This window comes from Malus sylvestris, chromosome 5 (assembly GCF_916048215.2).
Source record: "Malus sylvestris chromosome 5, drMalSylv7.2, whole genome shotgun sequence".
NCBI lineage: Eukaryota > Viridiplantae > Streptophyta > Magnoliopsida > Rosales > Rosaceae > Malus > Malus sylvestris.
In genome coordinates this window covers 32382318-32408532 of record NC_062264.1, presented here as the reverse complement: position 1 = coordinate 32408532, position 26215 = coordinate 32382318, and the positions used below count along the sequence as shown (strand labels likewise).

The window sequence follows — 26215 nt, the reverse complement described above, 5'->3', positions numbered from 1 at the left end:
GCCAAATTTTTTGTGCCAACGGTAATGGTACGGTATTGTACCGTACCGAAAGTTCGTGGTACAGTATTGGTAATGGATACCATTACCACGGTATTACCATACCGTACCGAAAATATAATATGATATATAATTTATATAAACTATATAATATATAATTATAATATAACACATATTTATAAATTATAATATATTTTCTTTGTTTGTTAAATGGTTTTCAACTTTAATTCTTCTTGCTACTAATATGTTTTCTTCGTTTGTAATATAGGCTTGACACAAACTCAATCTTCTACAAGTTCAATGCCTCCTCCAAAAGCTTCGACATCTTAAACTTGAAGAATTAATCAATGAATTTTACCTTTTGAAGTTTAGTTTCAATTTTCCTTTGGTTTGAAACTTTAACTTCTATTTGGATTGTTAACTTCTATTTGTTTTGGTTTGTAACTTCTATTTGGATTGTAAGCTTAATTTTCATTTTGATGCATAATTTGAATTATTGTGTGTGTGAATTATGAATGATGAATAATAGATGAATTTATGCTACAATTTAAATTACTGCTTTATGTTTCCATTCTTTGTTTTAGGCTTATAATTTTCAAGTAATTCATCAACATTTCATGCAGCTGTAAATCCATTTGAAGGTGGAAATCCAAAATCCATTTGGGCACTTGTTATGAGAATTTTCTTCCGTCTATACATTTGGTTTATATATCTTTGTCTTATTACAGAGGCACAAAATATGAAATGTTGAACAAAGCAAAAACATATTTTGTCTCAAAATAAAGTGGCAATTACCATTGCCATACCATGCCAACCGAACATTTGGCAATACCGAACTTCGGTATACCGAAAGTTTGGTATGGTAATGACAATAGATTTTACCAAACCAAAAATTTGGTACGGTAATTGGTACGAGGGTTTTGGTACGGTAACCGTACCGAACCCACCCCTAATCACATGCATTGGTCCAACTGTGAGTCATCACCAAAAACAAAATTAAATAAATAAATCATCCATCCTAATGTACCATGTTTCTTATTTTATAACTAATTAAATTAAACTTACCAATTTAATTAAGCCGCTTTAATTCTTTATACTGAAGTATACTCCTAGCTAACAAAACTAAAAGGTGTTTCACTGGGATATACATCCCCGAGGGGCTAGGGTTTGACATGATGAGTTCGCTTTGAAATCTATCATCTCCCTAAAGGTGGTGTGATTAATTAGGGGAAGATCAAGAGAATGTTATCATTGTAGTTAAAGTGCAAACACACTCTTGAGCTTTGAGATGATACTACTTAATGGCCCCACTTTGCTGGCTTAAGGTTTTTGTTCTAATAAGTAGGTTCACCTAACATTAGTACACTAATCCAAATTTAATATTCTCAAACCTATGATTTTGTATTCCTATATATAGACAAAGTGTCCCCTTGATTGAATGCACAAACCTGCATCATCAGTTAGTACATTGGCAACTTTAGGTTTGTCAAACCAATTAACCAAATTGTTTCTCCAAAATCTTGTAATTACAAAGAAGATTAAGACATATTAATCTTATTTGAAACAAGTTATAAGAAGAAAAAAGGGTTCATTGGGAAGAATAAATAATAGTAGTGAAGTCACATTAAGTGAAAATTAATCAATTTTTATTTCTTTGGGCCAATAACCATGGTGTATACACTAAATTTGTAGCCAGTTCAGTCAAGTGGCCTGTAACCACTTTCATACTATCTTTTGCCTCTTTGGCATTAAACAATTGCATTGTGGGAAAATAATGGAAAATGCACCTATAAAAACATATTTTCATCGACCTCTCCACTCCATCAATTGCAATTATAGGGCTTGTCTGGTGGGCTGGTTGGAATATGTTGTGATCAATTAAAATTGATTTGAGTTCATCTTTTGTTTGTTGTGTCAAATATGATGAATCCACACTAGAATAAGTTATCTAACATATCCTTATACATGGTTACAACTTACAAGTCTTGTCTTACATGTCCTTGCCAATTTCATTTCTAATGCTCAATCACATCCAGCCAACCAAACGACCCAGAAAGGAAATATACCGTAAAACATTAATTAAAAAAAAGGGACATGAGCGACCTTTGAACGAGAGTACTTCAAATAAACAAAGCTATTACGGAAAATGTGAATTGAAAAACAAAAACAGAAGACATGAAGAATTGAACTTGGGTAGAAAATTTAAAGAAAACTAAGAGCTTCAAAAGTAGTTTGGTCTCTTTTCCTTGCCATAGTCTTTTCTTAAAAGAATAAGAGATGAAGAAAGGTTTGCTATGTGTTTGAATCTTTGGACTTTTACGAATGCTTCCCAAACACTAAGTTTCATTTTAATTTTCCTCATATATTTTATGTAAAACCTCGTCCCAAAAGATGTAATTTTGTTTTAATGAAAATAATGAAATTATAATCTTGTCCCCTATCCTTACCAAATATGGTTTCCTTATTAGATTTTCTCTCAAGTTCTCCTCTCTCTGCCTGCCACGTGGCAGACCCCCACACCTTTCTTTCCCTTTCTCTCTCCTTCTACGCCGAGTCAACTCTCAGCTCACATTTTCCCTTTCACTTTTATCTCCTTCCCGGCGACACACCCACCCACACCCGAGGAAACATGACAGCACCACCATCACCGTGGTAGATCTTCTCTTCCTCTCCCTCGTCTCTATGAAGCACAGAGCAACCGAGAACCCAGGTCTGCGAGCCCGTGATATTCGAGCCCTGAATTCGGTCGACTTCGGCCACTTCATGGTGTATCGCAGGTACGAATCTCTTCTCTTCCCTCATATCTTCATTTTAGTAAGAGTATCGTAGGGTAAAATTGTGAGACGGCGTCGATCGGTGCTCGGGAGGCTCCGACCTTCATTCTCGATGGAACTGGGTCATTTCAACCCAAACCCGGAAACCTAAAACCCCAAACCCATTTAACCTAGGCCCTTAGGGCCGCGCTGGCTCAGGCTTTTGGCCCACTAAACCCTCGACCCAAACCCCTTAAAGCTAGGCCTTCAGTCCATGCCAACTAGGGCCATCAGCCCATTTAACCTTAAGCCCAACCTAGTAAACCCTTAACCCAAAAACCCTAGGCCGGACCCTTGGACCTCAAGCCTTTGGGCTGTGAAAACTTGGGCCTTCGGCCCGTTGACCTTAGGCCCATAAGGCCCAAACCTTTTAAGCCCATAAACCTTTTGGCCTAAGCCCAAACACGGATCCGGCCCAGCCCAACAGGATCTTAAGAACCCAAGCCGCGCGTGGGCCAGCACGTAAGTGAGCGTGAAGGGTTACCGATGCCAGTGCGTAGAGCACACGCGCCACCTGCCACAACGGCGCTGATGACGACTTTTCCGGCGACCCACGGTGGCGCGTGAGGGCGTATGTGACGACATGTGGGGTACCCGAGGTCCCTTTTTAAGTTTTTCGACGTCCTGCATCCGTTTGTGACGTCCGTTTCCCAAAATTCAATCATTATGATATAGTTTCATTAATTGGATCATTTATGTGCTTAGGTATGATTATTAGCGGCAATTTTGTTCTTCCTATTTCGCACGGCTCTTCGACGACAAAATATCTATGAGTGAACCCCTTCTAAAATGCATGTTTTAATAGTAGAAATGCATACATGAAAAGCATGATTTAATGGTTACGTTTTACGAAACGTTTTATGAGTAAATTAGATTTACACTTTATAATTATCATGTTTTACTGAGAATATTTTGGAATACCATACTTTATCGAATTTATGTTCTTTGTAGTATGTTGATGCACAAAATCAGAGGTCTTGGAACAACGTAAATTCGACCGTGAATCTGCAAGTAATGTAAATAACACAAGATGCATCATGGTTCACCCCAAGGTTTAGGCTATGTCCACACTGATTGTATTGTATTTCTCTGAGAAGTGAGGGAGAGAGCCTCTGTAATATGAGAGGGGATGTGAGAGGGTTTCAGGCCTAAAAGTTGGCCTCAGAAAATGCCCTCTCATTGTGAAGGTGAGGGGTCCTTTTATAGAATAAGGAATCCTCACTTATTACAGATTTGCCATTTTCTTTATCACATAATTACATTTAAGTCCCTCGAGTATTTGTACGAGATCTAAATACGAGGCCCTAAATATGGTATAAACAGTAGTCCCCAAAGTCTTCAGTCAAGAGAGTCTTTTGGCTGGAGACTTGAAATTCAGTCTATGTGTGGGCCGAAGTAACTAGATGTTGTCTTGAACTGATGTTCGATATAAGGCAGTGCTCAATCTGAAATGATGCTCAACTAGAAGTAGCACACGCTGCGAGGCTGCTCGGCTCGTGGCTTATGTTGCCTTGGTTGGCTCGGCTTGTGGCGTTGAAGGTGAGGGAGTCCCTTTTATAGAATAAGGGCTCGCTTCTCAATACATAAATGATGGGCTAGAGTTGATGCTCGCGGCGATGCGGTTGCTCAATAGGCGGCGATGCTCTCCAATAGTGGTGAGGAAGTCCCTTTTATAGAATAAGGGCTCGCTCCTCAATACATAAGTGATGGGTTAGGAGTGATGCTCGCGGCGAGGCGGTTGCTCAGCTGGCGGGTTTGCTCTCTAATGAAGGTGAGGGAGTCCCTTTTATAAAATAAGGGCTCGCTCCTCAGTACATGAATAATGGGTGCTCTCTAATGAAAGTGAGGGAATCCCTTTTATAGAATAAGGGCTCGCTCCTCAATACATGAATAATGTGCTAAGTCCCCCAAGTATTTTTCATGAGGCCTAGTTGAGGCCTAATATATGGTACATAATGTAGTCCCCAAAGTCTTCGGTCAATAAAGTCTGTTGGCTGGAGACTTCAAATTGAATCCATGTATAGGCCGAAGTGGTGGTTGTTCAGAGGCGGTATTTGTATACCTTTCACTGAAGCTTTGTAGGTGAAGCTTTGCAAGTGAAGCCTTTGAAGCTGAAACTCTGTAAATGAAGCTTTTGAAGCTAGAGTTTTTGTAAATGAAGCTTTTGAAGCTAAAGCTCTGTAAATGAAGCTTTTGAAGCTAGAGCTTTTGTAAATGAAGCTTTTAAAGCTGGAGCTCTGTAGATGAAGCTTTTGAAGCAAGAGCTTTTGTAAATGAAGCTTTTGAAGCTGGAGCTCTGTAGATGAAGCTTTTAAAGCTAAAGCTTTTGTAAATGAAGCTTTTGAAGCTAGAGCTCTGTAAATGAAGCTTTTAAAGCTGATTGACATGAGTGGTACTCATGAATGTTTATGTTGATTGACATGAGTGATGCTCATGGATGTCACTAGTACAAAAACATGTTTGCGCGACGGAAACTTGCGCGACGCAGACAATTGCGTCGCGCAAAGTATGTTTGCGCGACGAAATGCACAAGACGTTGCGCAAGTAGTCTTTGCACGACGGCACTTTGCGCGACGAAGGAGTGCGTCGCGCAAAGATATTTTGCGCGACGAAAGTACAACTACGTCGCGCAAAGCTGTTTTGCGCGACGCACTCCTTCGTCGCGCAAAGTGCCGTCGTGCAAAGACTACTTGCGCAACGTCTTGTGCGTCGCGCAAGGGTTTGGCGCCAAACCACGTTTATTTACCGCTTTTTTCCAACTTTGCGCGACGCCTGGGTTCGTCGTGCAAAGTCAACACGAAAATCTGCTTTTTTATCTTTCTTTTCAGTGTTCTAATACAATTCAAAAACTCCATAGCAGCCTTCCCCTGTTCCTCACCTGCAAACCTTCATAGTCGCCTGATCACAATTTCCTTGGAATTATCTTATTCAGTTTTGTGTGTGCTAATTGTGTTCGATTGTAATATTTTTACAGTTTTGTGGAGGCTAGATGTTTCCCCTGTCATTAATATTTTTACAGTTCTTTGTTTGTATGTGATGTACTGATATGTGCTTTTGTATTTTGCTTCATTCAGGCTGAATTCACCCCAGAAGATCTTGATTCCCGAAAACCTCTATTGACCATTGAAGTATGTTTAACCATTCTTTTGTTCATTTGCATTGTTCTCACGTGTTTGAAAATTGGATTTGCTGAATCTCCACCTGTCCATATAATCTTTTCATGTGTGTTTATTACTAAATGTTTTTGGGAGTTGTGACCAAGAAACTATTGTACCAACTACCAGATGAAAGTTTAGATTGTGCTTTGATTATACTTGAACTCATTAACTGAGTGAGGTGATTTAAAAACTTCTATGTTATTCATCCATTTTTATATATGATTGTATTGAAATTTTGGTTGATATTACCCAATATATTGAAAATTTTGATATTTTTTGTTCTTATCATGCATATATGATTGAGGGTAAATACTTAGTTTGGTAAATACCCAATATATTGAAAAATTTGGTCTCCTATTGATGATGGCAGTGTAGCACAAAGGGACTCTTTCTCTAACGTGAGGGTAAATACATGAAAATCTACATTTCACTATCGCTTGAACAAAAAAAATGAACTAAAAAGAGATAAAAAATGATACTTTAGAAAAAATAACCTTGATTAAGTGGATATATAGTCCAAACTAAAAGGGATTGTAAAAGATATTTAGAAAGAAAAGAAAAAATTGATAAGTTTCTATCTATAAATATCAAAAAGTTCAGCCACATATTTGCTATAAATTTTGGAATGGCACACTATTACAACCAGTCTTGTAACTAGTTTAGTTCGATATATGAAACAAGAAGGGTAGACAAACAGGACACTCTTCGGAAATTTATGAACAATCCTTTCATCTTTACAGTTTATAACATATCATATCATGCTCTCTATGAAGATTTACTGAATCTATTAAAGGAGCTTTTAATCCTCATGGATAGGAATTTTTTAAAATTAGCATAAAAAATAAAAGCAAAATTTTAAGGAAGATTGTAAAATTAGTATTTTTTCTTTTCTTTCATTACCTTTTTCTTTTTTAAGTAAGATGTGTTAAGCTCGACTATTGTAGATGACCAATTGGAACTTTTTCACGTCATTGAAATGTTACTCTTTCAAGTAGCGTCATCTCAAATCTTAGCCTCTCCTCTATTTCCTCCCTGAAGAGGTTCTTATTCCATACCTTTGTTTGATCGGCCTTCACAAACCTCCTGACATTCCACTCCAATCACCAAACAGTATTATTGTAATAACGAAAACTTGAATCGGATACACTACTAATTAAGGCAATCTCCAACTATGGAGGGCTACATAGGCCTCAAAAAATTATAATTTTTTAAGGAATAATAACAAACTAAATTTATATATTTTCAAACACAAAATATATTCAACATAAAGTATATAACACAAAATCTTCAAAAACAAAATAAAGTATTTATTTTGTACACTCATAAGCCCAAAAAAAAAAAAAAAAAAAAAAAAAACACGAATCAAATGACTCCAATTTGGTAAAGTTTTCTGGTTTTGGTTTCTATTGAAAACATGAAAAACTGAGAGGGAAATTTCGATATAAAGTATTAAGTTTAATTGTGATTTAAATTTTTTTTTATGCTGTTGGTGGATGAACCCATGTGTTGGTCGAATTGATGGATGTAAAAAATAAATATGGCAAGGTGTAAATAGTTGAGGTCATGGCCTACTTAGAGGGGACCTTAGCAAGCCGGTACAAAAATTGGAAGAACAATTTTCACAATCATTTTAAGATATGAGATAATCTGGAGATTGCTCGCTTACATGTTCCAAGCGAATTGAATGACCGGCCAGAGGATTGGGAGTGGCTCTGCAAGCATTTTACGAACCCAGACTTTGTGGTATGTGCATAATATTTTAATAAAAATTTATTATTGTTTTAGTAATTTTTTAAAGCTTTTTTTATTAATTTATTTCAAATAGTTGCACTAACATGTATATTGTGTGTTTAACAGAAGAAATTTGTTGCTGGACAGATAGCTCGAGAGTCAAAGACACTTCTCCACCATTCTGGTTCGAAGCCCTTTTCGTATAGGCTTGAGGAACGACGTCAGGTAATACTATATTAACTTTGAAATTTTATACAATTTATTTATTATTATTAATAAAATTTTCTTAATGTTTTTTTTCTTCAGGAGGGTTCTAAGTTCCCAGAGATTGACATGTTCAAGGACGTTTACGTTCGACCTGGTAATGAAATCGCTGGGCAGTTTTATGTAAGTATATGTAATTATTATTATTCTTATATGTATGAATCATTCAAATATTATTTATATTTTGTTATTAAACATTATATGTTTTTTCTTTATTATTACAGGATACTATGGTGGAAAAGAGCACTGTTGTTCTCCAAGAAGCAGCATCGCAGCTTCCCCCGGAGACTTCGATCGAGGATGTCATGGTACCAGAGGATGTAGGTTTTCAGATCATGACTGAAGTCCTGGATGAGAACCTTGGTCATCGTCATGGCCAGGTTGTTCGGGGTATGGGGAAATCACGGGTTCGTGAGACGGGTGCCTCTTCTTCCAGATTGAACACATCATTGATGGATGAAGTGACAACCTTAAGGGGTAAGCTTGCGATCCAGGAAGAGCAGATGAGGGTCCAGGGCGAGCAGATGAAGGAGCAGATGAGGGCCCAGGGCGAGCAGATGGAAGCGCAGCTGAGGGTCCATAGCGAGGAGGTGAGGACCTATGCTGAAACGGTGAGAGACCTTGTACGAGCCATACAGACGGCCGGCCTACAAGTCTCGCTACCAGCACCTCATCTTGATCCACCTTCGATCTCAGAGCCACCTCACCCTCCCGATACTCAGTAGCTTGATGTTTTAAACCTAGTTCACTTGTACTTTTTCTTTTTTGTTTGGACATCTTGTATGTATACATTTTTATATATTTTATAATTAAATACTTTTGCTTGGTTAATTAATTATTCTTTACAATATTTATCAAAAAATTAAAAAAAAAAATTAGTTTTGACCAAAACATTTAAAAAAAAAAAAAAGGTTTTGCGCGACGTAGGTCGGGTCCCGCAAGGAAACTTTGCACGACATAGGCCCTGAGTTGCGCAAGGCCACTTTGCTCGACGTAGGCCCTGCGTCGTGCAAAGTTGCCTTGCGCGACGCAGGACCTACGTCGAGCAAAGTGGCCTTGCGCAACTCAGGGCCTATGTCGTGCAAAGTTTCCTTGCACGACGCGACCTACGTCGCGCAAAGTTGCCTTGCGCGACGCAGGACCTACGTCGAGCAAAGTGGCCTTGCGCGACGCAGGACCTACGTCGTGCAAAGTGGCCTTGCGCGACGCAGGTTATACCTTGGTCGAGCAAACTCTAGCGTTACCGACTTGGCGCGACGGGTTTTGCACGACGAAGGTACGTCGCGCAAACCCTTGCCCAACGACTTTGGACTTTGCACGACGAAGGTACCTACGTCGCGCAAAGTGTTTTTTCTACTAGTGTGTTGACATGAGTGATGTTCATGAATGTTGACATGAGTGATGCTCATGAATGTTTATGTATGATTGACATGAGTAATGCTCATGAATGTTTATGTATGATTGACTTGAGTAGTGCTCTTGTATAATTTTCGAAGTACTTGGCGTACTTTTGATCACCTGGTTGGTGGTAATAGCAGCAGGCTGCCAAATAATTTCGAGTACTAGGCGTACTTTTGATCACCTGGTTGGTGGTAATAGCAGCAAGCTGCCGAATAATTTGGAGTATTGGGCGTACTTTTGATCACCTAGTTGACGATAATAGCGACGGGGTGCCGAATAATTTTTTTTGTGATACTAGACATACTTTTGGTCATCTGGTTGATGCTATTTTAGGCTTATGGGCCTTCACTCTCCACACAACATTCCAGCCCATTTACTTTGGGCTTTGTCGTGTTTTTTATTTTTTTTTTGGTATTATTACCCTCTGATGGGGTTTATACAGATGTCTTCGAAAGATAAGAAAAATAAATTACATCATTCTGGTGGGGTGTTTATTCCTTGCTTTTGCAGTGTCCCCATGTGCTTCCCTTTTGCTTTGTCTTTTCACTTTCTTTTTCTTTTTTTGCGTGGGCACAGTGGATTTTGATCTAAATCTGCCAATATCATTGCTTCTATCAGTGCTTTTGCTTTTCTTCTTTGTGAACACATGACCCCTCCATGACTGCACCACTTTTTCTTTTTCTTTTTTCCTTTTGCTTTCTCAGAAAATGAAGATGCAGGGATGGGTCATTGATCTCATCCAGCAGGTTGTCTGTAGCATACAGAGCATCTTTGATCTGCACTAGCTTCCCTGCAATTTGTTGAGGTACTGGGGCTGATCATGGGCCCTCTTGATCACTTCCCGGAGATCGCGAGATTGAGAACCGGACGGCGGAGCCTTACTGGAGATCCACAACCGCTGAGACGAGAGGGGCTAACAACTTTTAGGCCCAGCAATCATATGCTTCGGTGGTGTTGCATGAGGACCCCTTGTGATGAAGTAGATCGTCAAGCTCCCTAATCGAGTCTTCCATTGCCAAAAGACCATCATCCGAATCATGAGCCCTTTGCCTCTTGATCGTATCACCCAAAACCGTAACGGCATCATCAGAATCGGAATCAGGGAAACGTGGACACTTGAGAGAAGAGATAGGGGGCCTCAAATCTTGACCCCTCATCTCTAATTTCTTCAAGAACCACAACACAAACAGATGAAAGTGGTGTGCTTTCTGGAACTGGTAACAAGTCGTCGATTTTTCTTCTCATAGAAGATGATGCATTAGTCCCCCACTTCCAGTTTTAACAAACAGAAAGAGATCAAGCGACAGAGAGAGGGAGAGGGAGAGAGAGCAACAAATTTGAATTGGGTGGAGCAAGCCCTGGTCGTGGGTTCATCGCGACCTGGTTCTTGGCCGCATCGCCGATCAAACTTTTGGTGTCGGTAAAAGCCACAATAGACGGCGTCGTCCTATTACCCTGATAGTTGGCGATGATCTCCACACGATCGTGCTGCCAAACACCGATGCACGAGTAAGCCATTCCCTCGTATACAACCCGAACCTAGACGTCGAACCTAAACCCGAATCCAGAACCCGGCCTTCGGGTGAAACCGAGAGCTGGAATCTAACCCGGAGCTGGAAACCGAGAGCTGGAATCTGACCCAGTAAGTCTTCCCTGAGTCGCTTCACCTCGGTCGAGTCGTGAACTAAGTCGTCCGAGTTGTCTCGAACCTCTTTTCTGGGATCACGAATCTTGACGGCCCATTTACCCCACGGACGCTGCCTGATGCCTCGGTACAGGTTCTTTCTTTATCTCTTCGCCGACTTCTCTTCTTACACACTACTTAGGTAAGACGACGGTTAGTTTGGAATCGCGTTGCTCTCTCAGGAACATACATATGATCATATAGCAGAAGGACATTGTGGCAGTGTACTAGGAACTGATGATCAGTAGTCTTATCTGTTATCATTCCTTCTCAGACTTCTCAACAAGCGGCGATTGATCATTCAACGCCATGAGATCTGTGTCAGGTTCCGGTTTAGGTTTCTCCTCCTTGGAATCTTCTGCCTTTCCAAGCCGTGGTTGTTTGATAGGTCACGGATCTCATCGTCCCCGTCCGGACGGGTATTGGGCATCGGCGCCATTGGATCTCTGTCTGTGAAATCGAGAAAGAGATTGCAGGAATCGAATTGGGAAATAATTGGGAAATTGGGAATTGGGAATTGGGAATTGGGAGGTAGCGTTTTGATTTATTTATTTATTTTTTTTTTACTAGAGCCAAGATATGTGACTGATTGAAGAGAGAGAAAGAGAGCTGGGATTGGTTTCTTGGGTTTTTGTGATTTTGCAGATTCACGGTGAAGGTGAAAAAATGAAAAAGAGAACCGACACAACTTTTCGTATCGTTTCCCACAGACGGCGCCAAATGTTGATGCACAAAACCGGAGGTCTTGGAACAACGTAAATCCAACCGTGAATCTGCAAGTAATGTAAATAACACAAGATGTATCGTGGTTCATCCCAAGGTTTGGACTATGTCCACACTGATTGTATTGTATTTCTCTGAGAAGTGAGGGAGAGAGCCTCTGTAATATGAGAGGGGATGTGAGAGGGTTTCAGGCCTAAGAGTTGGCCTTAGAAAATGGCCTCTCATTGTGAGGGTGATGGGTCTTTTTATAGAATAAGGACTCCTCACTTATTACATATTTGCCCCTTCTTTTATCACATAATTACATTTAAGTCCCCCCAAGTATTTGTACGAGATCTAAATACGAGGCCCTAAATATGGTATAAACATAGTATATATGATGGATAACTATATACTACTTATGAACATGTTTTTACACTCCTTGTAGTATATATAATGGATGATTATGTATTATGAAGATGTTTTGAGATAAATTTACGTATGTTGGAAAGATAATATTCAATGTTTTGTGCTTATCTAGTCGTCATTCCCCTACCAGTTATTTCGTACCATCCTCTATGCCTTGACATTACTTGTAATAGCACATTCCGTTTGTATTCTGAATTAGATGTATGCTCTAAACATGTCATGCATTATCACTATGCTTTCATTGTTAGCAGTTGAATAATGGCTTAGGCAGTGAGTCGGCGAGGTGATCTTTCAGTCACTTTAACCCTAGTGAGGTTGATCCAAGCTTGTGTTACAGATGTGGCGGCTTTGGACACATGGCCCGTGATTGTGCTACTTCATGTCTACCTGATAGTTTTGCTTCTGGTTCGGGTTACGGTGGGAGTAATAACCTGGGTACTTTGAGTTAGGTGGGGGTAACTATTCGACTACTCAGAGTTATGGTGGAAGTGGTAGTCAGAGTACTTCATTTTTTTGCTCAGAGGCAGCCACAATATTCTGGAACAGTTTCAGGCAGTCGTGCCCAGGGAAACCGAATAGGCCACAATAGCTAGGGTGCTAGGACTCGAGGCGGCCGTAACAGTGATTCGGGACGTTAGGTCCATGAGCGTATCAACGCCATGACTGAGTAAGAGGTGGAGTAGGATCCCAAAGTCATCACTGGTATGTTACTTGGGAGTTCGATATCATCTTGGGAATGGATTGGCTATCCAGGCACCATGCTTATGCCAGATGTAGGGAGAAATTTGTGACATTTAATTGGTCTAGACGACTGTTGATCACGTTTCAGGGTGAGCAACGGATCCTTCCAAATAGTATCATTTTTGCCATCTAGACGACTAAGTTAGTATAGAAAGGTTGTGTGGGATTTTTAGCTCACGTGGTCACACAGGGTGAACCTTCTTTGTGTGCTAAAGATGTGCCAGTGGTGAATACATTCACCGATATATTTCCTGACAATTTTCCAGGGTTACCACTTGCGAGGGAAATCGAATTCACCATTGATTTACTCCCAGGCACCAACCCTATTTCCTTAGCCCACACTGAATGGCACCAGCTGAGTTGAGAGAATTAAAGATCCAACTTCAGGAGCTAGTGGATAAGGGCTACATCCAACCTAACATGTCTCCCTGAGGCACTCATGTACTATTTGTCAGAAAGAAGAATGGGTCTATAAGACTTGGCATCGACTATAGGCAACTGAATCAGGTGACGATGAAGAACCGTTATCCCCTACCTCATATTGATGATCTGTTTAACCAACGAAATGATGCTTAGGTGTTCTTTAAGATTGACCTTCGTTCGGGTTACCACCAGTTACTGATCCGGAATGAAGATGTACCAAAGATTGCCTTCCATATTAGGTATGGACACTATGAGTTCCGTGTCATTCTTTTTGGGTTGACGAATGCACCTGCAACTTTCAGGGATTTGATGAATGGAATTTTCAGACCGTATTTGGATCAGTTTGTTATTATGTTCATTGGTGACATCCTGATCTACTCCAAAAGTAATGTTGAGCATAGGAAACATTTGAAGTTAGTGTTGGAGAGGTTGAGAAAACATCAGCTGTATGCAAACTTCAGTAAGGGTCAATTTTGGCTAAACTAAATTAGTTTCCTCGGACATATGGTTTCTGTTGAGGGAATTAGTGTGGACCTTCAGAAGATTTTGGCAATGTTTACGTGGGAGTAACTTAGAAATGTTACTGAAGTAAGAAGCTTTCTAGAGTTAGCAGGCTATTACCGATGTTTTTTTATAAAACTTTTCATCAATTGCCCTGCCTCTTACTAGGTTGACCCGGAAGGGGGTCAAATTCGAGTGGGATGAAGATTGTGAACGGACTTTCCAGGAGCTTAAGCAACGTCTTACTCAGGCTCCTGTCTTTGCTTTTCTGGATGATGGCGATGAGTTTGAGATTTACAGTGATGCATCTTTCTTGGGATTGGGTTGTGTTCTGATTCAACATGGGAAATTTATCGCATATGCTTCTAAGCAGCTCAAAACTCACGAGAGAAACTACCTCACTCATGATCTGGAGCTTTGAGCATTGGTCTTTGCTCTCAAAATTTGGCCATAGTACTTGTACGACGATAGATGCCGCATCTTTACTGATCATAAGAGCTTGAAATATGCCTTCACTCAGAAAAAGTTGAATCTAAAGCAGAGAAGGTGGATGGAACTCATTAGTGACTACGATTGTACTATTGAGTATCATCCTGGTCATACCAACATAGTAGCAGATGCATCTAACTAGAAATCTCGTGGACAGCTTGCCTTATTTTTATCTATCCATGTTTCGCTACTGTTTTCTCTTCGAGAAAGCTGCGTTACCATGACACCAGACTCATAGGGAGCCTTGTTAACACACTTCCAAGTCAGACTTGTTTTGGTGGATATGGTTCGAGAAACTTAGGAGCTTGATCAGTAATGTACAAACCTAAAAGAGCAGGTATTGAACGGGTTGAGGCAAGATTTAAAAATCCGAAGAGATAGAGCCTTGGTGATGGGAAACAGGTTGTTTGTGCCTAAGGATAATGGAGTGGTAAAGAAGGAAATTCTGGATGAAGCTCACATCTCAACATATGCCATGCATCCAGGGAGTACCAAACTATATCACACCATCTGTTCGTTTTACTACTGGTATGGGATGAAACGGGATATGACAGAGTATGTGAAGAGATGTATTATTTACCAGCAGGTGAAGGCAGATAGACAGAAACCTACATGGCTAATGCAAAATCTCCCTATACCAGCATGGAATTGGGAAAACATCACCATGGATTTCGCGTATGGTTTGCCGAAGATGCAATTAAGGTTTGATGGCATTTGGGTGATTGTGGACAGACTCACTAAAACCGCTCACTTCTTACCTGTTCGATAAACCTACACATTGGAGAAGTTGGCATGGTTGTTCATCGACAATATTGTCAAACTTCATAGTGTACCCATCACCATTGTTTCAGACAGAGATCCAAGGTTCACCTCTAGATTTTAGAGAGCATTTAATGATGCCATAGATACTCAGCTATTGTATAGCACTGCCTATCAGCCACAGACCGATGGTCAATCTGAGAGAATGATTCAGACATTGGATGACATGTTGAGAGTGTTTGTTCTTTAGTGGAAAGGTAGTTAGGATAACTATTTGCCTCTAATTGAGTTTGCTTACAATAACAGCTATGACTCCGGTATCGGCATAGCACGATTTGAGGTACTGTATGGGAAGGCGTGCTGAACATTGTTGTGTTAGAAAGAGGTCGGTGAAAGGGTGTTAGTGGGACTAGAAATCGTTGACACTACTAATGCTAACATCTAGCTGATTAAGAGGAACCCGAAGGCAGCACAAGACAGACAGAAGAGCATTGGGGATCGACATTCCAGGGATCGAGAGTATAAGATTAGTGATTTTGTATTCCTGAAGTTGTCGCCTTGGAAGGGTGTGGTTTGATTTGGTAAGCGAGGGAAGTTGAGTCCCTGTAATGTTGGTCCCTACCAGATTAAGGAGAGAATTGGTACGGTTGCTTATAGGTTGGAGCTACCACCAGAGATGTAGCAAATTCATAACGTATTTTATGTTTCCATGTTTCAGAAATATGTATTAGATCATTCTCACGTCATTTAGCCGGAACCATTAGAAGTGAATTAGGATGCGAGTTATGTCGAGGAACCAGTGGCGATCATTGATCGACAAGATAAAACACTGGGGAACAAAGTCATCCTTTTGGTAAAAGTGTTGTGGAGAAACAATGCAATCGAGGAAGCGACATGCGAAACAAAGGAACTAATGAGGAGCCAGTACCCGTATTTATTTATTTGAGGTTGTAATTTCTAGGATGAAATTCTTTTAAGGGGGTAGATTGTAAAACCACGTCCCAAAATATGTAATTTCGTTTTAACGGAAATAATGAAATTACGATCTTATCCCCTATCCTTACCCAATCTGGTTTACTTTTTAGATTTTCTCTCAAGTTCTCCTTCTCTCTCTGCCTGTCACGTGGCAGACCCTTATCCCTTTCTTTCATTATCTCATTCATTCTCCCCCGAGTCAACTCTCAGCTCATTCTCTCTCTCACTCTTCTCTCATTCCCGGCGACACACCCACCCACACACCCTAAACAGCCATACCTAGGGAAACTTAACAACACCACCATCACTGTGGTGGATCTTCTCTCCCTATCCCTCATCTATATGAAGCACAGAGAAACCGAGAACCCAGGTCTGGCGAGCCCATGGTGTTCTAGCCCAGAATCCAGCCGACTCCAGCCACTTCACGGTGTATTACAGGTACGAATCTCTTTTCATCCCTCGTATCTTCATTTTAGTAGGAGGATCATAGGGTAGAATGGTAAGACGGTGTCACCCAGAGCTTGGGAGGCTCCGGGCTTCATTCTCGATGGAATCGGGTCATTTTGACCCAAACCCGAAAACCAAAATCCCCAAACCCATTTAACCCAGGTCCTTAGGGTCACGACAGCTCGGGCCTTTGGCCCATTAAACCTTCGGCCCAAACCCCTTAAAGCTAGGCCTTCGGGCCATGCCAACTAGGGCCCTCTGCCCGTTTAACCCTGAGCCTAACACAGTAAACCCTTAACCCAAAAACCCTAGGCCGAAGCTTTGGACCCCAAGCCTTTGGGCTGTGAGAATCGGGCCTTCGACCTGTTGACCTTAGGCCCATGAGGCCTAAACCCTTTAAGCCTAGAAACCCTTTGGCCTAAGCCCAAACCCGAATCCGGCCCAACCTAAACGGATCTTAGGAGCCCAGGCCGTGCATGAGGGTTCTCGAGGTCCTCTTTCATGTTTTTTGATGTCCTGAATCCATTTATGATGTTCGTTTCTCGAAATTCAATCGTTATGATATAATTTTATTAATTGGACAATTTATGTGCTTAGGTACGATTATTAGCAACGATTCTATTCTTTTTATTTCACACGGCTCTTCGACGACGGAGTATCTGTGAGTGGACCCCTTCTAAAATGCATGTTTTAATAGTAGAAATGCATACATGAAAAGCATGATTTAATGGTTACGTTTTACGAAACATTTTATGAGTAAATTAGATTTACACTTTATGATTATCATGCTTTACTAAGAATATTTTGGAATACCATACTTTATTGAATTTATGTTCTTTGTAGTATATATGATGGATGACTATATACTACTTATGAACATGTTTTTACACTATATATGATGGATGACTATATACTATGAAGATGTTTTGAGATATATATATATATATATATATATATATGTACGTATGTTGGAAAGATTATATTCAAGGTTTTGTGCTTATCTAGTGGTCACTGCTCTGCCTACGGGCGATGATACTTATTGACCTATGGGTCGAAAGATATTATATTGGCCTACGAGTTGGGTGATGTAGGGGCCTATGGGTCGGAAGATATTATATTGGCCTACGGGTTGGGTGATGTAGAGGCCTATGGGTCGGAAGATATATTATATTTGGCCAACAAGTTGGGTGATGTAGGGGCATACGAGTCGATTATGATACCACTATGTAGCACACTATATACGATATAAGTTTTATGAAAGGTTTAATGGCATACTAGGGTTTTCGGAGAAACCTATCACATATTATGCTATTAGTTTTCATAAAACTTTGGAGGTTAGTACGTTATTGAATAACTATTTTAGTATTTTATATATATATATATCAACTTGGTCCACTCATGTTTGTTTTGAGCCCCCTTAGGACATAGGAACAAGGCTTACGATCCGAGCTACGAGGCATTCCCCTACCAGTGATTTTGTACCATCCTCTCTGCCTTGACATTACTTGTAATAGCACATTCCGCTTGTATTCTAAATGAGATGTATGCTCTAAATATGTCATGCATTATCACTATGTTTTCATTGTTGGTAGTTGAATATTATTATTTTATTTTAGTAGCTTGTATTTGAATATTACTTTGCGTAGTTATGCGCGAAATTTATATGCATGTTCTCAGCATATGCATTCATTAAATGACTTGCGTCACCCTTGAATGTCGGCTAATACGTGACCATCCCGATGTCCCTCGTATATCGGGATCGGGGCGTATCATTTTATAACCAACAAAATTCGACAATGCTCCAACGACTACTAGTGTCAAATTGGCCAGAAAATTTGGTCATAGCATCATGACCGAAATTTGCTCTTTTTAATTCTTGAACAAGTGTATTTCCTGTTTAAAAATGCAATCCCTCATCGAAAACTTGATAAAATAAAATTACAACTTATATTGAATGATTATTTTATTTACACTCAAACATTTTGCGAAAAAATCCAACCCAACTTGAAAAAATACAGTGCTTGGAGTGGTTGGTCAAGGCTAATATATTGATAACCTTTAAAATATTTCGGATTTAAAATGGGATAATATTTTAAATAGAAAATGGAATTGAGTAAGAAAAGCACGAGGGGACATTGCCTCTAGGGTTTAAAAATACCAAAATTTGACTATTGACTATGGATGCGCACACGTGCAATGTAAGCCGTCCGATCTTAGGGATCAGTGACAGAAACTGGAGGTGGGGCTCTGTCTAATTGTCTTTACACCAAGTGCGTGCCGCTCTGCTTAAAGAAATGCATTATTGAATTGAAACAAACGAAGTTTTATGACAAAGAAAAAGATAGAAGGGACGAAGAAGAAGAAAAGAAGTTTGGCCGCAGAAGAAAGAAAATGGGATTTAATTAGATCATTGAGCTTTGTGCTGAGCTGCGTCTTGTGTGAAAATGGCCAATTTTTGCTGCATACTTTGGAGGGTTTGTTTGAACTTTTTAAGTGTACTTTTGTATAGTTCACTAAAGTTTAGTTAAAGTTCAGTTCTAATGTGCATGATAATTTTGTCTTCTCATTGTAAACAAATGAATCAAACTCATCAATATGTTCGTTTCGTGTTACAATCCTTTCATGTAGTTTGGCAATGATTTTGTTGTAACAAAACTTGATGGGCTCACTCATAAAATTTGGTTAAAATGATTTTCTAAATGCACAATAGGAGACGTTTCAATACACGCTTTTTTTATTTTTATTTTTTATTTTTATTTTTTTTAACACCAACAATATTAAAAAGGGAATTTTAACGAAAAGCACCCGGTACTGTTCACTTTAACGAAAAACCATATTTTTACACTAAAAAGTCAATTATGGTACTATTCACTTTACCCTTTTTTTTGTCATTATCATTAAAACTTAAAGTTTTCAAGCCATTTTCATTAGTTTTCCTGAAGAGAATCAAAACATAAGATCCTAAATGCAAAAATAAATATTTTTAACCGCATGAGTGAAACCTTATACACATTCTTTTAAGCTTAAAAAAACCAGCCATGGTTGGTTTTCTTTTCAGTAAATTACATTTTAGCCCCTCAGGTTTGGAGTCAATTTCAATTCCTTACAACATCTTTAAAACATTTCAATTTCATACACTTAATTATCATTTTATTTCAATTTCATACATCTATTAGAAAATCCGTTAAGTGATAACGTGGCTGTCAAATTTGTACCACGTGTCAATTTTTTTTTATGAATTTAAAATATTATAATAATTTATCCTATTAAAAATAAAAATAAAAAGAAAAGAAAGAAACCATCTTCTTTCCCGAGCACACCCACCCCACCCTACTTGAATCCCCCCCCCTCCCTCGCAACCCTTCCCCCCCCCCACCCCACAAACCATCCAAAAACCCATCTCCCACCCCACCCCACCCACAAACACCTGCATACCGAATTTGAAAATCCGATCCCAAATCAAAACCCCACCCACAGACACCTGCACACTAGCGTATCGAGAAGCTTCTAGGGCTTTTTCAAGATCGAGTTGCGATGCGACTTCACGGCCAACGCGGTCGGAGACGACGAGGGCCGCATGGGTGACATCGTGCATAACAATTTCGTCCTCCCAGGACATGGTGTTCTGATGCCCGAGGGTGCGTTTTGGGTTGCGGGTGGGTTTTGGGTGGGGTGGGGTGGGGTGGGGTGCGGTGGGGGGGTTGCAGGTGGGATGGGTGTGCTAGGGAAGAAGATGGGTTTTTTTATTTTTTTTCTACGTGGCATAATTTTGGCAGCCACATCATCACTTAACGGTTTATTAACAAATTTTTTAACGAATGTATGAAATTGAAATAAAATGATAAATAAATTTATGAAATTGAAATATTTTAAAGATGTTATAAAAAATTGAAATCGATCCCAAACTTGAAGAGGGAAAATATAATTTACGCTTTTCTTTTCTACTACTAACAAAACATTTCTTTTGTATATTTTGACAAGGTGGTTTGCATCCTTGAAATAGTTTATTTTATTTTTCCTCAAAGTTGTCAGGTGGACCTGAATGGATTTGATGCGTTTGTGGGCTTTTACCATGACTTACTTAGGGTTTCACAAATACAAAAGTGCCCATAGAGTTGGGTCTGTATACCAATTAAGGAGTGTGGTCCAACTTAGTTGGGAGTTTTAACTTTCAACCGAAGAAAGCAAGACTAGTTTTTCTGTTTACTTTTTACTTTTGGCTTCTTCAAGGGTAAGCCATGAACCCTAACCCTAAACCCTCGAGAATCATAATGCAGCACTAATTTTCGTTTTGACTTCAAATGGTTGTTAATTGTAACTAGTTTTGTGTACCCGAAACACCGAAACATGTCATATTTACATATGAATGCCAAAAGCACAAGAAACTGGCCCTCAACGATCAGGAGAAGTACGCATAAAAACAACCAAAATTTATAAATTAGGTACCGCTCACTTACATTATAGTCTGGCTGAAAATATTGACAACTACCTATAGCTAAAGTAATTGGCTGAACTTCTGAATCATGGATAATGCACGCCCTAAAAGAATGTACAGCGTACGCGCAATTATTTCTTTTTAACTGTAATCGTAATGGTTCTTGGACTTAAGCAAGAATTTAATAGTGCAAAACCAGTTCCCCTTTTTATGGAAGGATTAGGGCACTCCTGATTAAGCAATCAATAAGCACCAGTACTATAAATCAACGGAGTTTTGTAACCCATCAAATTTGGGGTAATGGAATCTGCATCTCATTATGTTTGATATGATAAAGTGGCTAAAATAATAGTTACTTATATATAGACAGCCAGGGTTTTTGTTTGGTCTGAAGATAGCTAGGGTTTTGATCCCATTACTAGCTACGAATCATAATGATCACAGCAAAATACTCATTAGCCATCACATTTCTAACTTTTTGTTTTGTTTTGGAATAAACGATATTATCTACACTAAAGGGGAGGGGATGAGCTTAGCCTCACAATAGGCTAGCATAATATGGTTCAAACTCGTCTTTGGTGAGAATCGAACCGAAGACCTCTTACTTACAAGTGAAGAGGAATACCACTTACTTACAAGTGAAGAGGAATACAACTAGACCGTAGTACTAAGTGGCATCACATTTCTAACTTAATTCGTTATTGTTAGGAAATATTAATGAAAATGCTGCAGATATACATGAAATCCTTTCACTAGAATTAATATATAGATAGATAGATAGGGTTTGATCTTAGCCAAAAACTCATAAGCATGCAGTTTAACTTTAGGCCCAAAAACATTTGCATTGATGAGCACACTACGTATAATTATATGTCAGAATCAGAGAAAGCATGCATGCATGCATGCATGTGTGTGTGTGTGTGTGTGTGTGTGCACAGTCTACTACACTGGAAAATTTTCACACAAAGAACAAAGCATCATTCTTGACAAAGTTAATAATAGTTTAATTAAGCTGCATTTGTCATGAAGATACAAATATCAATTGATTTCTCAGTTTTCTGCTGTACCAAATGTGGTATTCAGATATCTCTATTTGCATGTTTTTCAAGAAATCATGAAACAAAATCTGGGAAAGATAAAATTTTGAAAAAAAGGAAATAAACAGAAGGTTTGGAAGACCAGAGTTGGGAGAAATTTTCAGGTTTCCTCCCAAGTTCCAAGGACAGAGATAGGCTTTTGATTTCAGTGGGATCAGGACTTTCTGAATTTGAGTTCCAATCCTCCTCATGTTAATATTCCAAGAGTGGTACTTTTCACACATTTTTTTTTACCTTTGACACACACCTCTTAGTTTTTTATCGTCGAATTGAATGAATTAAAGAAGATCAAAAGATGAAAATTAATAAGAGGTGTGTGGGATGTAAAAATGGGATGTGGATAGCACCAACCTATTCCAAATATGAGATAAGCTGCAGATTTAGATGTTATCCTTTCATGAATTAACTTCACCAGGTAATTATTCAATCATCTATAATTTTCTTAGAAATTATTCAAGAATGAAAACAGGTAGACAGGTGGTGTAATATGTTATATATATAGTACATACATATTATATATATCAAGATTTATACAAGGATTAAAGGAAACTAACTATGAACTTCACCAAGTACTTCAATCATATATTTTTCTGAAAAATTATTCAAGAAAAGAAAAAAAAATAAAAAAATGGTCTAATATATATATATATATATATATATATATATATATATATATAAGTATATAGCAATATAGGAAATTAATTCGATGCTTAAACATTCAGTGCGAATAAAGAATTAAACTATAGCTAGCTGAGCCTGGTTGCACCTAGTAAATCTTCAAACATTAAATTTCTCTTTGATCTCATTGTTAAAGCAATTCTATTGTAGACGGAATATTCTTTATAAGCTAATTAGCTCTGGTCATTAGATTTGTCCAGTAGGCCTTCAAATCAGTATATCTTTCACTTGAGATCAAATAATTGACCAATAGAACCCAAAGATAAATAATTTGTGAAATGCCACATACTAGGTTTTCTTATGAAAGGCAGTATTAACAAAGAAAAACTAGGTAAAAAATTTAGGTCTACATGAGGTCCAATAAACAAAGTAAATTAGCTCAATCAGAATTCATGAGATCTATCTAGTTCTGTCAGAGATCGATTAGAGAAATGACCTTATATTATTTTAATAATATAAAAAAATTACACTAGCTTAAACATATCTATGGTAGCTAGGTAGGGTTTCCACTTGTATGAACATTTCTAGGGTTCATTATACTTCCTAACTTAACTATAGCAACAACATTTAAAGTGCATGTTTCAAAGTATGCAGGGCTGCAATTCAAAACTGACAAAGTAAATTTAACTGATGAGATAATAGAACTCATGCATCGGTATACTCATCACCGGTCACCTTATCATGATTCATGAATGCTGGTCAATGTAGCTGAAAGCCACTGATTGAAGCTCATTAGCATCATGAAAACCCCATTGCTTGTTGAAATTGGTTTGCACGTCAAAAGAAGACATGGAATGAGAAGTGCCCTCTTCAAAGCTGCCATATGAGGAGACATTTTCATCTGGGATATTCACTGAATTTTCATGACTCCCATTAACAGAGTTATTTGAGTTCATCATTCCATTCTCATAGTATGATGTGGTTCCAGCATCATTGGTATGATTTGAATTGAATTGTGGAAAAGTGTTTGAAGAACTTTCTAGCTCATGGAACCAACTATGAACTTCTGTATGAGAAGGAGCTTTCCCATAAAATTTCTCATTAGGGTTTGCTACAGCAGAGCCCTTGAGAAAGCTTTGAGCTGCTTGATCCTTGAGGGAATCTAATTGTGCTTGTAAGCTGACCACCTGAAGATTTCAAAGCAAAAGCATATATTCATCAATCAATTGGATATATAATATCTGTAAGGTAATTAAACAGAATTAGGTTTTCTATTGTTATCCACAAGTTCGAGCTGGTCAAACAATACAAACCTGCTGTTGGAGAGAAAAAATATGAGAAACACAACCATAAATGGGATCTTGAAGCCTGGCTTGAGCTTCATATGATATCGTCATGGCGGCTTCACAACGATCACCCACCGGAAGGTGAGCAAGCAGCTTCGACGCATTGCTTGCGCCAAAAACCTTGTGGATGGCCGAGAAATGGGTAGCACCTTGTTCATGGCAGAAGTAAGGTGCAAAAATACACCCTCTTACACATTTTCTTCTCAAGAACTTGCAGGCTCCGCAAGGAGAACCAGAACCAGTCATGATTTCAATTAATGTTTTAATTTAGGGTTTTTTGGTGATATCTGCTCTGTTAGCTTATAGTTTGTGCTCAGCATTATTTATCACCATACGTTTATAAACACTATAGGGAGAGTGGAGTTGATTATAAAATAATCAATAATTAATAGCTTTAGGTTCCCTTAATGGGGTACATACTTCATTATTTTTTCCCCTTTACCTTCCATCTTAAATTTCTATGCAGTCTCATATTTGATTCCACTGTACATCTACATCCTTATACGACAAAAGGAGCTGGTTACCACAAACCAAACTCATTTCTATCCTTTTGTTGAACAGATCAACTTTAGTTTCATTTTTTATAGTTGGGTAGAAATATATGTACTTCCAACAAATGTGGTTTATTTTTTAGGAAAACTAATGAAAAGAGTTTGAAAACTTTGAGTTTTAACGAAATTGACAAAATAAAGGGTAAAGTGAATAGTACCAGGATTGACTTTTTAGTGTAAAAATGTGATTTTTCGTTAAAGTGAACAATACTAAGATTTTTTCGTTAAAGTTCCCAATTTTTTTCAATGGGCCCTTAAAACTCAATTCTAATTTCAATTTTTTCCTCATACAACTAAGTTCTTGAAATATCCGTTAGGTTTGCTTATGTGACTTGTAGCGACACGTTTGAAACCCACCACTCTAATTATATAGATGTCAGGTATATTAAATTATATTTTTTAAGTTGATGCATGGGGCAATAATCTGATAATCACATCAACAATAATTGGGGGTCGCTCATGTCACATGAGAGAACCTAAATGGATGTTTCACGAGATATAAGCAATGTGGAACATAATTATTTGAGTTACAAAAGAGATAGTGAAAAAGTGGAGTTACAGGGGAGAAAATTATACTAAATTGGGTTCCAAAAACATTGCACTGAAGGTAAATTTTGGACCCGCGAAGGGATTGTATTTACATTTGAACTAATTAACTCTTGCCCCCGACAAAATTGTGGTCATGAGACAAGCTCACATCACTAACTAGCTATTTAATTAGCTGGAGAAGAATTACTTAAAGTAATCAGCCCAGGTTAGGGAACTGCTGGCCCCTTAATTCATAGAAATGGGAGACACGAGTATATACATATACATATACATATATATATATATGTATGTATTCAATAGTTTAATTAGTAGGAAGTTGCACAAATGGGAGAACATTTTTAATCAGATTCAATTAATTAGTGTGATCAATTTATTGAACGTTAAACATATTTGGTGGAATCTGCCAATGTGGTTCTTGGATTCAGTGGGCATAATCTATAGATAATCCCAAACCGTACGTGCAAGAAGCATAAAGATATAGAAGAAAAGAAATGAAGCATATTCGAAACTGAATGAAACAAGAGATCATGACATTGGAACGCAACACTTGCTGCCCAGGTAAGCACAAACGTTCGAAAATGTCCTCCTTCCCTTCTCTTAATTTTATTTGTTTAAGGTATGGAGTCACGGTTTGTCTGAGCAATACAGTGTATATTAATTAACTAATCTTATATTAATCATGATATCTTTTGCTTTGTCACCCACAGCTACAAACATGTAGACGTGCGATTAGGCCCTACATCCCTAACTTAATCATGACACCCTAACTTTAAGTATATACCTTCCCTTTCCAGCTCCCCTTTTTTCAATTCGGTTTTGATCAATTTTATTTTTGGGATGATCATATAATAAGGGATATAAAGTTTAGCAAGGATGTAATTGTTTGTTTCTAATTTGTACTAGTTAAAATCTTAAGTTGTGTATATGCAGACATTGGAGCTATACCAGCACACGTGCATGACCGGTTTATGACCGGATAATTGTGAAAGTTTCTAACTTGGAAACACTATTTCACGGACATCGAAATTTCAATTAGCAATACAGAGAACAGTTCAACTCCTTATATGTAAACAGCTAAGTATGACACTTGTGGACGTCATTAGAA

At 38.6% G+C, this 26215-nt stretch overlaps 1 protein-coding gene and 1 pseudogene across 1 annotated transcript; one reads left to right on the top strand and one right to left on the bottom strand.

Annotated features, from left to right (window-relative positions):
• The first annotated feature begins 7531 nt into the window (after positions 1-7531).
• LOC126623846 (uncharacterized) lies at positions 7532-8794 on the top strand (annotated as a pseudogene).
• A 14381-nt stretch (positions 8795-23175) lies between these two features.
• On the bottom strand, positions 23176-24289 carry LOC126624375 (LOB domain-containing protein 29-like). Its single transcript, XM_050293429.1, has 2 exons — positions 23978-24289; positions 23176-23851 (listed from the first exon to the last, which is right to left on the bottom strand). The coding sequence occupies exons 1-2, from the start codon at positions 24254-24256 to the stop codon at positions 23411-23413; spliced, it is 720 nt and encodes a 239-aa protein (XP_050149386.1). The 5' UTR covers positions 24257-24289; the 3' UTR covers positions 23176-23410.
• Positions 24290-26215: the final 1926 nt, after the last annotated feature.

Excerpts from the sequence above, each read along its gene's own strand:
- LOC126624375 (XM_050293429.1), bottom strand. The coding sequence starts at position 24,256 with ATGACTGGTTCTGGTTCTCCTTGCGGAGCCTGCAAGTTCTTGAGAAGA. Across the intron at positions 23,852-23,977 it reads TTTTTTCTCTCCAACAGCAG|GTGGTCAGCTTACAAGCACA; the intron begins GTTTGTATTGTT and ends TGAAATCTTCAG.